The 13,011-nt window shown below is 37.2% G+C and overlaps 1 protein-coding gene across 1 annotated transcript in view; it reads left to right on the forward strand.

The window, feature by feature from the left end:
* The window catches only part of LOC142697920 (AF4/FMR2 family member 2-like), a gene marked incomplete at its 3' end in the record, with an annotated part of 383,807 nt that extends 371,662 nt beyond the window's left edge, over positions 1–12,145 (forward strand). Inside the window, exons 12-16 of the mRNA XM_075847722.1 lie at positions 2,122–2,246; positions 6,123–6,327; positions 7,421–7,560; positions 8,669–8,732; positions 12,009–12,145. Of these exons, the coding sequence (XP_075703837.1) occupies positions 2,122–2,246; positions 6,123–6,327; positions 7,421–7,560; positions 8,669–8,732; positions 12,009–12,145 (671 nt within the window). The remainder of the gene's footprint in view (positions 1–2,121; positions 2,247–6,122; positions 6,328–7,420; positions 7,561–8,668; positions 8,733–12,008) is intronic.
* Positions 12,146–13,011: the final 866 nt, after the last annotated feature.

The raw sequence follows: 13,011 nt of genomic DNA on the forward strand, positions 1-13,011 counted from the left end.
TAACGTTTTTATTTTTTAAAAATGAGCATTTTTGGCCAAGTTATGACCATTTTTGTATTTATGCAAATGAGGCTTGCAAAAGTCCAACTGGGCGTGTTTAAAGTAAAAGTCCAACTGGGCGTGTATTATGTGCGTACATCGGGGTGTGTTTACTTCTTTTACTAGCTGGGCGTTCTGACGAGAAGTATCATCCACTTCTCTTCAGAACGCCCAGCTTCTTGCAGTGCACAGACACAGCGTGTTCTCGAGAGATCACGCTGTGACGTCACTCACAGGTCCTGCATCGTGTCGGACGAGCGAGGACACATCGGCACCAGAGGCTACAGTTGATTCTGCAGCAGCATCGGCGTTAGCAGGTAAGTCGATGTAGCTACTTACCCGCAAACGCCGATGCTGCTGCAGAATCAACTGTAGCCTCTGGTGCCGATGTGGCCGACACGATGCAGGACCTGGGGCAGGAAGTGAGTGACGTCACAGCGTGATCTCTCGAGAATACGCTGTGTGTCTGCACTGCCAGAAGCTGGGCGTTCTGAAGAGAAGTGGATGATACTTCTCGTCAGAACGCCCAGCTAGTAAAAGTAGTAAAAACGCCCAGATGTACACACATAATACACGCCCAGTTGTACTTTTACTGTAAACACGCCCAGTTGTACTGTACTTTTGCAAGCCTCATTTGCATAAATACAAAAATGGTCATAACTTGGCCAAAAATGCTCGTTTTTTAAAAATAAAAACGTTACTGTAATCTACATTGCAGCGCCTATCTGCTGCAATAGCAGATAGGGGTTGCAAAATCTGGTGACAGAGCCTCTTTAATAAGATTTTTTTTTTTCTGAGTAGTGTCTTCACTGCTTTTCCACTGGAAAAAATACAACATCAGCTATTGGTTTTACCTCCCCAATGAATTCAATTGGGAAAACCCGCTACAAAAAAGCAGCGCTTACACAAATACAATTGGCATGCTGCAGATTAAAAAACTACACCAAAGGTCAATTTCTGAGTGTTTTTGCCACTCAGCAACTACGCAGCGTGTGGATGAGATTTGTTAAAATCTCATCCACTCTGCTGCTACGGTAATCCATTGCGGAAAATCCACAGTATTTACGCTACGTGTGAACTTACCCTAAAACTTTGTAAGTAGAAAGTCTGAAGAAATTATCTGTGATCCATAAAACTCACTTTATAATGAGAATTGGACACTTTTTAAACCTTAACAAAGTATGTAGAAAAAAAGATGTGACGAAGAGGAGTTGTAAAATGTGCCAAATTTACCATATATAGACCAGCCACGATGAAATGGATAATATGTCTATCAAATTGTGAAATATATTAAGCCACATGTGCTATTGTGATAAATTTGGCACAATTTGCACCATTTTTTGCAGACTCCTAACTTCATGCACCACATGACAGTATTGATAATTATATTGATATGCCATCACTTCCTGATCAATGATTGTCTAACTGCTTAGATCCCCACTAAATCCACTGATTTCCCCACTAAATCTACTGATTTCCTCAATGATGCTTTTGGCCACTGTGCAGGGGACTACCACATAGCTCCTTTCACTTGCTGTATTGCAATTCCCAGCACAAGGTGTCGCCAGGAGATCCCTGTGCAGGACAAATGCGGAAAAAGAAACTGTGTGTTCTACTGATCGGCGGGGGTCCAGATGCGGGTTCCATGCTGATCATAATGTTATAGCATATAGTAGCGATATACCATAACATTAAATTATGGGAATGACCTTTCAAACTTTCTTTGACTTAATATTCCAGCCTTTCAGTCTGTCTCCTGCTAAGAATCGACTCATTTAGCAGAGATAACCATTGACACAACTTCTTCATCTCGTGATAGATAAGTTAAACTTTTTGGAAAGTCTAGTTGTGCATTGAGCTGTGTGTCTTCCTGAGTGCATGTTTTATTCGCTTTTCTCTGTCCACCTGATAGACTGTGGGATCTTGCCGGGTACCATTGATGCAGGATTAAAGACATTTTAATAAAAAATATATAACGGGTTCCAATACATGAGTAATGGACATGTCATCTACAAATACTTGTTTGTACTACAATAATTAACCTGTATAACTTTGTGAAATGTTTACTAATCTCATTTAAAGCAGTGTGAAAGCAATGACCCGCAAACGGACTGCAAAAAGCAACGCGTGGATGAAACCATCACCCCCTGTCTTCTTCCTCCATGCATCTCTCCCATTCCTAGTAGCAGGACGTCTAGCACTAAAGAGTGAGTATTTAACCCTTTGATTATGATTAATGTCGTTTGTCTTATGTATTTTATGACAATCCATCCATACTGATATTACTTTTATTTGGCCAATTTATTTCAGATTAAGGTTTTATTAAATATTTGGATCCATTCTTTTCCATGCATGCAGAGTAGGTTTAATGTAAACTTCTGTTCAGTAGGGGTCTGTTATAGACATTTATGTGAAATCATTATGTTTGCCATTTACATCACATCTATGAACATTGGTGGAGCAAAGTCTTTGAAACTCAAGGTAAAGATACTAAAATGTATCTAACACTGTAGCCATCATCCCGTGGTCATGCAATCCCTTAAATAAATATTACCTGTGTGTTCCTCATATGACTAAAACATTTGTTATTATTTTATCCCATGGAAGGAAACAGTGAAGGTTCCCATTTAATGACTGCAAGCAGAGATATTGAACAAGAATTTATACAAAAAGTATAAATTGTATCACTTTTCCTTTTACAATGAACAGGCTTTATTTGCTGAAGCCAGAATACACCTCCAGTCTAAAGTAGTCACAATAAGCTGTACAATTCAAAGTTCATATATGAGAAGTTCCTTTTCGTGAACGTTTTCTTCTGTCTACCCTTCACCCACATCCTGACTGCGGGTTAGAGAGCATTTATTCATCTTGTTGCAGTATACTGTAGCAATCACTGAATTGTTGCTTTCTCGGCTTTGCTTGATGTAACTGCTTCTAGACATCAGATGATATATATTAAACAGCTGTGCTGAGGAGACACCTAACCTTTACAATTCACCTTGAGAGCTTGTGAATTTCTGCCAGCAGCAACCTTTGCTGGCAATGACTCTGTCATCATATACAAGTTACATCTATTAATAACTATGTCACATTATTTCATTTACACCTCACGAAAGCCTCTGCCACTAAGCAGAGTGCACTAAGGAACATCAGATACTATTTTACAATTGTAGTTCCAGAGGGACTATTAAAATTGAGTGTAAACATTAACACATTTTCCAGCATCCCTTTTATAAGACACGTAAACAGCTTGACTATTGCTCAAGAACATCAAGAAAGAGAGAGAAAGAGAGATGGATGGATGGATGGATAGATAGAGAGAGAGAGATAGATAGATAGATAGATAGATAGATAGATAGATAGATAGATAGATAGATAGATAGATAGATAGATAGATAGATAGATAGATAGATAGATAGATAGATAGATAGAAAATAGATCTATTTTTATATAATTTTATATATATATATATATATATATATATATATATTTATTTTTTATAAAAATATATTTATTATATATCCGAGGTGGCTACTAAAAATTGTCATTATTTATAGTTGTATTCTTTATTATACACAACAGATGCTGTAGAACCTATTTTTAGAGAGTAAGTGGGCGCTTCCTGTCCACCATAGATTTATTTGAAGGTCTGCAGCATCTGAAATGATGTATTATGATGTTCTGCAGCAGCAGGGATGTAGTACTGTATAGTACGCACTGCAGCTGCTGAGGTCAGTCAATCAGCAGTTGACACGGATTCCTCTGACAATTGTCATCTGAAGGCCATCTGTCACCCGTAGACTCCCTAGTTAAAAAAAACGTATACTTTTAACGTATTTTTTGACTGAATGGCTGTGACGGATGACTCTGGTGATGCCATCCATCGGACATCCATTCTCCATAGACGCTCATGTTAATAAACGTATATGGTTAAAGTATACATTTTCTCACTGGATTGTGAAAGACTGTATTGAATTTGTATCATGACAAATTGTATAATGTAACGCAATTCAAGAAAAGTGTGGACATATCAGCATCAATGGAATATAAACACAATATACCTAATGATTGTAACACTTTACTTCAAATTACATTTTTAAGGGTGTAAGGGGTGAATTGCCATTACAAATAAACACTTTATTTGAGACTCACCTTCATCTTCAGTTACTATTCCAACATTCAGGATGTGAGGTGCCTTTTTCAACATAGCTGGCACCAAGAGTCGAGCTAATCGACAGTCTTGGGAAATCTTAAAGATATTTCACAACTTGTAACAACTAGAGCTATATGACATACTGGCGATGCCATTAGCTGTAACATCTTTAAGTGATCAATCAAATGCATAAAAAAAAGGTAAATGATTTATACATTAGCAGTAACATTTTTAGGCTGTTTAGGATTCACATGTTGGTAATTATTCTACATCGAAAAGATCTACATAAATTATATGAAGCCACTCACATAAAATCCCCATGCCATGTCTAGCTCTTGCCCGTCCTTACCTCTCATACATAAATCCACTGGAGGCATGTGCGCTTCCTCCGCTGTATTAACTGTTTGTCGTTGCATTTCAATTAACAAAAACATGTTGGCAAATTAAGTCATTAAACATCTTTAATTATTCCAATAAATTCATTCACAATTGGTTATTATTGCAATTAAAAACCCATTTTTACAGCAGTTACAGCCCAAAGCAAGCGAACAATCAGCTCCACAATATGTAACAATTAATGTGCGCTAATGATGCCTCCTCCTTCATAAAATGGATGAAAAAGGTTTGTCAGCTCTATAAATCTCTTGGCGTGTTTAAATGCACCTTCTTTCAGGTACTAAGTTCCATCGGCAGTAAGCTGGATCATTGCTCTGGTATTAGTATCTGAGTTAAAGCAATTCTTTACAGTACAGTAATTAGTTATTATTATGTCATTGAACGGAAACAAAGTATTCAGCAGCAAATATATATATATATATATATATATATATATATATACATATATATATATATATATATATATATATATATATATATATAGATTTTTTTTTATATATATATATATATATTTATATATATATAATATATATATATATATATATATATATATATATATATATATATATATATATAAAAACAAACAGAAATAAGCAGCACTCAAAGTATAATTCCAAAATGGTAGCGGGTGCAGGCCGGTAATCCTGATCCAAGGACTATAGATAAATGTAGAAGAAATCCCACAGCATTCCGAAGTAGAAAAGCAAGTGATTTATTCAGTCAACACAAGCTGCAACGTTTCCGTCCTGCTATAGGACCTTTTTCATGCTTGAAATATGTATGAAATCTGTGCTCTTGTTATTAGAAGACCTCATCTGTAACACAGGAAGTGATCAGGACAGATTCAACCCCTTGGCGACATGTGACGTGTCTGTACCTCACAGCTGCCAAGGGGGAGTATGGCGCAGTCATATAGGATTAAGGCAGGGCTTAAAAGGAGACAATAAATAGCACAATGCATACATAATGTAGTGTATTGGACCAACTATCAAACGACCACTTGTTTGAGGTCCCTATGGGGACAAAAAAAAAAGAAACAGTAAAATACCATTTTTAATAATGTACAAAAAATATATTAAAAGCTCAGAAAAACCTTACTATTGGTATCGCTGGGTCCGTAAAATCCAGAACTTTTAAAATATCTTGTTATGTAACCCCTTGGATGAACACCATAGGAAAAAAAATAACAATGGCAGAATTTCTGTTATTTGGTCACCTCACCCCCCCCCCCCCCAAAAAAAAAAAATTGGAATGAAAAGTGATTGAAAAGTCGTACGTACCAATAAAAACAACATCTTTCCCCGCAAAAAAACATGCCCTTGCACAGCGTAGGCTTCGCTCACATCTGCGTCGGGACTCCGTTCATGGGTTCTGTTGGAGCTTTACGTCAGGGGAACCCTGGCATCATTTTTTATTGTTTATAATTTTTGGAAACTGGTAAACCCATTTAAGGTCATATCTAATTTACATGACTGACACAGTTTTGAATATGGTCTCCTAAATATCTCCTGTATGTTCTGATTATTTTGTCTAGGGTGAAAAAGACAGCAAAAAAGAGAGAAGAAAAAATGTTTCCTCCATTATTGTCTCCTTTGGGGGATGAACCAGTTCGTAGGCGACACTCCAGTGATAACAGCTCTTTCCGTCAGGATGGCAGTGTAACGACGGTGCACGTCCCATTAATTTCCACAAGACACAAAAAGACTGGCAGCACAATAACAAATACTAAAGTAAGCTGTGTAAGTATCAGTTTTATCTCTTATAACCTTATCCTAAAACTCAATCTCTGGGCTACAAACCATGTGAAGATTTACACTACCCCCTCCCCCATTCATGACTTATTTATTGGAGGCTCTGCAAATAGCAGATAAGGCCAATTGTATTGTAATACATTATAACAATAGAATATCTAATACATATTTATATTATTTTTTTGCCATTGTAATGACTATATTGTTATTATGGTGTATGCTGATTGAGTTCTATTTTAATTGGTGTTCATTTGTATAAATAAGATTAGCATTGTAGGATAGGAGACATTGCATCATCCTTACAAATAGTATGTATCCATCTTAATATATATATATATATATATATATATATATATATATTTACAATTATTATTATATATATATTATGTTATATATAAATAAATAAATTATTATATATATTTAAAATGTTATATATATATATTATATTATATATATATATATATATATATATATATATATATATATATATATTTAAAATTAAGGGGAATGGTGTAGCTGTATGGTGTGTTCACATAGCAGTAATAACTGGGCCCCTCTTCCTGCTGGCTCAAGGGTGGCAAATACTTCATATCAGAAGACCAGCCCTATATTTGGGAAGAGTAGAAGCAAAATAATTGATCATGCCAGTAACAGAGATTTTATAGCATGTAATCATGCTGTAAGGAGTTATCTCGCTTTTTCAAGCTATGTTTCAGCAGCCCCATAGAAGTGAATGGAGCGGTAGCCTAGCATGCGCACTGCCTCTTCATTCCTATGGGGCTCTTAAGAACGGCAAGGTAAGCCCGTTCTCGTGATTGGTGGAGGTTCCAGCAGTTGGACCTCCACCGATCAGATTTTTATTACCTATCATATGGATAGGTGATAAATAATGCTTATGGGGAAACCCCTTAGAGGTCATGTGAATACTATATGCATCCATGTTACTTTCCATTAGGAACAAGTTGAATTAAATGTTTTTAACCAACCTCTTATTCAGATATATTAAATTACAGTATCCACAATATGTATGGATATATTCTGGAAAATGCAGCAACCATTATAGTGTCTATTGTTTATGCAGGAAGAAGATAATAGCAGACCCCCAAGCATTGTCCTTGAGAACAGTCAGCATCATTCAGAACCAGATTTATGGTCTTCAGTACCTGCTGTAACCAATGGAAATACAGATTCTCGAAGATCAAAGATAACATTTGATGAAACGTAAGTTGTATTATATTGCAATGACAATTACGATATAGCTGTAACTCCACCTGGCATCTGTTTTTTACAACAGAATTATAGGTAATAAGCCTAAAGTCATTGACCACCTATGAACAGCATTCTGGCCCATATTTTTATGGAATCATTTTTGTATTATATCTTTATAGCGGACAGAACTGTGTTTTTCCGATAAAGAGCTTTAAATCCCCTGAACCGAGTTGACGTGTCTTTCGGGAGCATTTTTTTAAAGCAAATGGGAAGGACTTTACTGGCAAAAATCAGCTCGTAAAACACTTCAAGAAGTGACATGTCATACTTTTATGCAGCATTTTTTATTTCTGAGGCGTAAAAAACGCCTCTATAAACTAAGCATATTTCCCATTGAAATCAAAGGGAAGCTGTTTGCAGCAGTATATTAATTTCTATCGACCAAGGACACCTACCCGTATATTTACGGGTGTGTATCCGGGCTGTACAAAATGAGCTGCAAAAAATAGGACATGTCCGTGATTCTATACTTCTTACTGTGAGCATGGTCCGCAAATACGGTTGACACAAACCTTAAAGGGGTTTTCCAGTCACTAACAATTGATTGCCTATCCTCGGGATAGACCATCAATAGCTGATGGTTGGTGTCCAACCCCCTTGACCCCCGTCGATTAGCTATTTTGAAGGGGCCGCAGAGCTTGCACGAACGCTGCTTCCCCTTAATTTCTTTTTGCTCAGTGTGAATCGTCAACATGCATTTAGTGGCGATTCACAGGTATTGCAGCCTTCTTCTCTAATTCACTTCAATGGGAGAAAAGGCTGTAATACCTGTGAATCACCGCTAAATGTGTGTCAACTATTCACAGTGAGCAAGAAGAAATGAAGGGGAAGCAGCGCTCGTATGAACGCTGCGGCCCCTTCAAAACAGCTAATCGGCGGGGGTACCGGGAGTCGGACCCCGACCCATTAGCTATTGATCGCCTATCCTGAGGATAGGCCATCAATTTTTAGTGGCTGGAAATCCACTTTAACAAAGTTCTGAGACTAGGTTGCCAGGACTACATACTAATTCCAGCTGACGCACGTCTGTTTCTAATGTTTTTATGCTTTGTAATTACAGATTACATAATGCTGATTATTATATGCAGGAAGCCAAAAGGTTGAAGCATAAAGCAGATGCATTAGTAAGTGTATCTCTTTCTGTATTATTACTGATCTTACGTGTAGGCTATTTTTTCTGTCAATTGACAATAATTACTGCCATCATAATTGGAGTTCACCTGACAAGCTGAATACTCATTTTATTGCCGCAGTCTTTTCAATTGGCCCCATTATAATGACTGTCCTCCCATTAACAGACTAAGAACAATCTTAGAAAAGAATTGTTTGCATCTCATTAAATACTCAGCGGCTAAACTATTGCACAATCTTTTGCAATCAACATATTAAACAAATTACAATTAGGAACTTATTAAAGTTGTAAAATGCAACAAAACAGTTTTTCCAGAACTAAATTGATGACATGTTATTGGGGCCATTGGCTTTGACGCAATGCTGCTTCCATTCTAGAGAATGGGCTGTTTCGAGTTCATACAAAGGCCCTATTAGGGGTATGTTCCATGGAAAAAACCGAAGGAGACACAGCACTTTCTCTAGCATTGGTTGGAGTCCTAGTTTTTTGACCCCACTAATCAGACATTAGTGGATTATCGGCAGAAAAAGAAAAACTTGATCAAGCGCTGAGTTTAAAAGGAAGTAATATTCCAACTTTATTCCAAATGTATTAAAAAGTCCATATGCAAAGGGGTGGATGCATCATATAGCGGACCTATGCGTTTCTGACAAGTGACTTGTCCTTGCTCATGGCGTGTTGCAAATACATTTGGAATAAAGTTGGAATATTACTTCCTTCTAAACCCCGCACTGGATCAAGTTTCTCTCTTTCTGCCTTTGATCTTCATCGTGTGACGCCACGAGGATCCGTGCGCTGTCTGGGCTCGGACATAGGATCGGCGAGCTGGAGGATTCCTCCCCCATTTATTAGTGGATTATCCTATTTATGTGGTTTGTGGTTGGAAAACTTCTCTAATAGACTGGGGCTGCACAGTGACTTTGGCCGCGACACAGGTCGCCCGGCCAAAGATCACTGTGGGATGCTGTGTTGTGTTGTGTGCATTGCAGTAATGACTGTGAATGTGGTCACGTTGAGACCAGCAGTTTGCCGTGACGTAATAGTATAGTCTGAAGAAGTAAAAACTTGAAGGAATTCTTGCAACTGTAGTGTCGGGGTTGCTCCAATCTGCGGGTGGCAATGCGGCCACACTTACTTTTAGTACTGTGATATAGCTCGACACGACAATCACACAGCAATCTTTGGTTGTGTGTCCTGTGTCTTAGCCAAAGAGGCCATGTAGCCCTATACTCTTAATGCCCAGGTTAATATTTCTTTAGCAATTCAACAATGTTTTCTTTTTTTTTACCTTACAGTACCTATCAGCATGTTATTTTGCAGAAAATGTTACGTATACTCCAAAACAACTGTTCACTACAGATATTTTGAGACTAAAACCAGTCTAGATGCAGTATAAAAACATTATTTTTGATTTAAAATCAAGGTTCATATTTATCAAAAATTGCTGATTTGGCGTTTAAGAGAAAATGAACAAGGGAGATTGCTCTTGCTTAGTATCTGTTTTTTACCAGGTTCACACTGGGGAATTTTTAACGCATCTGTTTCAGTAAAAATATATATAAATAGTTCCAGTATACATTTCCTCTCTTTAAGATCTACTCTTGGAACTGGCAAAAAAAATTAAAAAAAATATTGCATCAAAAACTGCATCTTGTGTTAAACTGTGGCATCTTGTAAGACTGGGGCTACATGGAGAATTTTTGTAGCATGACTTTCTAATTTTAACTATTCAACTAAACCTGCATATCAGAGGAGTACATTGAGTTCTCTGCAATGCAGTGCAAGCCTGTGGCCTGCAGCAGTCACGTAAAAGTTGCACTCCATGTAGCCCAGCCTTAGGTTATGGTTACGCAGGTGGTTTTGTAGCATGGCAGCTCTAATTTCAACAAGTTGCATGTATGCAACTGCTAATAAAGATATAGGCTATGTTGACAAAGGGCAGATACACTGCACACTGCACACTGGAGTTCCAGGCAAAAAAAACGCACAAAATTGTGGTGCAGTTTTTCAGCCAGAATGACCGCTGTGGAAATCCTGCAATGAAAAAAAAAGGGATATACTTACCATGGCAAGGCGTCCCTACGACGTCCTATCGTTCTGATGCTCTGGGATGATGTTTCATCCCATGTGACCACTGCAGCCTGGGATTGGCTGCAGCAGTCACATGGTATGAAACGTCATCCCAGGAGGTCAACCTGGACGAAGAAGCACAGAATTCTAGGTAAGTGTAAGATTTTCTTTCCTGAGATGGTGTTCTTGCGGTGGAACCACAGCTTTTCTGTTGCAAAAATTGCAACATCTACTAATTGTTGAGGGTCTTACCTTCCCATTGAACTCAATGGGGAAAACCCGCAACAGAAAAGCAGCACTTACGCAAATACAACTGACATTCTGCGGATCAAAAAATTTCACCGCAGGTTGATTTCTAAGCGTTTTTTCTGCTTATGATTTACGGAGCGTGTGAATGAGATTTGCTTAAATCTCATCCACTCTGCTGCTATTGTATTATGCTGCAGATTTTCTGCAACCAAATCCATTGCGTAAAATCCACAGTATTTATTATACGTGTGAACTTACCCATAGTGTGTAAGTCTTGCGACGTGCATGCAACTCTTAGGCCTTGTTCACATGGCAGGTATTCGACGAAAAAAAGGCTTAAAAAATGCATGCTTTAAGCTTCCCATTGACATCAATTGAAAATGCGCCTAATTTTCATAGTTAATGGGAGTCCCAATAATGAAAAAACGCATCAAAAACGGCTGTATTTTAAAAAGAGCTTTACAAAAACGCTAGCCTTTTTTCACACGTTTACACGTTGTTTTCTTTTGATCGCCATGTGAAGAAGGCCTCATGCGAAAAGATGGATGTAGGTACGGCTCAATTTATTATTATAGTCGGGTAATATCACAGTTGTCATGCTTCAAAAGACTGTGTATAGCCCTCGTCTAAAAGAAATGTGAAGAAGAGGTTTCTGGTGTGATGGCATCATGTAAGAGTGTTTCTTTTGATACTGCTACAGAGATTAATGTGCTTACATTTCAAACGTGAATATATACTATTTGTTCATTTATTTATAGATTAAAATAATTATGTTTATTGACGACACCATTCGAAAGATTATTAAAAAAAAATCCTAACTATACCAGTCAGACAAAGACCACTTATACAAAGTTGAAATTTGCTTGAGCAATGAAAAGTGTGAAATAAACTGGACCGGTTTTGTGCATTATAAGCTTTTCTATAACACTATTGTTATGCAATGTTTCAGATAGAAAAGTTCGGCAAAGCTGTGAATTATGCTGACGCTGCCCTCTCTTTCATCGAATGCGGGAACGCTATGGAGCGAGATCCATTAGAAGCGAAATCTCCATACACCATGTACTCAGAAACTGTGGAACTCATCAGGTTAATGTCTATTTTGTGATCATTTTCCTTATCTCATTTCAGTCGTAATTAGAACCTGTTAAGTTTTTAAAAGAAAATAATTTCAGCATAATGATTTGTTCAAGGCATCTTCATTTCTGAAGTCAGCGTAATTACTTCTTGCCATTTTATTAATGTGATGGAAAATGCGTAATTGATGGACAGCGCTTTTATAAATTAGCCCCTTTAGAGGTTATAATGTGACTGTTGTAATTTGCAATATTCATAAAATTACAATTGAGATGTAGTGGGTGGCTATAAAGTACAATCATTGTAATATTTGGCAGCGAGACCTGCCTTTAAAGGCTACAATATTAAATAGCAAATTATGTTCAAGGGGTTTTTGATCATTTTTGTGTACAGAGAAAAAAAATCTTCTCTTCTGTTTCCTTGATCTATGAGGTCGATGAGAAGAAAAGTGAACTTTAATCAACAAAGTTAAAGTGAATTACAGCTCCCATTTCTGTTACTGTCATTAGGCTGCTCATTTTATTTGATGCATCATTTGATTCATTTAGTGAATATAACCTCCCTTTTAATGAAAGTAAAATAATTATGTTTTATTAATTTTAATAGGAACAACCAAACTAGAGCATGCAATGTAATCTATATGGTTATTAGAAGCCTGTTACTATTTTTTTCTATAAAAAGCAGGGTAAAACATTGTGTACGGCATATACAAGTGTAAGCATTAATAATATTTACCGTGAAACCCTATGGGGTGTCATTGACCTTGCAGTGGAGGGAAATGATCTCTTAAACCACACATACAAGATCTATCTGTAAGAGGACTCAGGAGTCTAATTATTAGTTATTATGGTGGTTTAGCAAATTCGTATTTCCAAACA

Source organism: Rhinoderma darwinii (genome assembly GCF_050947455.1).
Source record: "Rhinoderma darwinii isolate aRhiDar2 chromosome 8 unlocalized genomic scaffold, aRhiDar2.hap1 SUPER_8_unloc_3, whole genome shotgun sequence".
Taxonomy (NCBI): domain Eukaryota; kingdom Metazoa; phylum Chordata; class Amphibia; order Anura; family Rhinodermatidae; genus Rhinoderma; species Rhinoderma darwinii.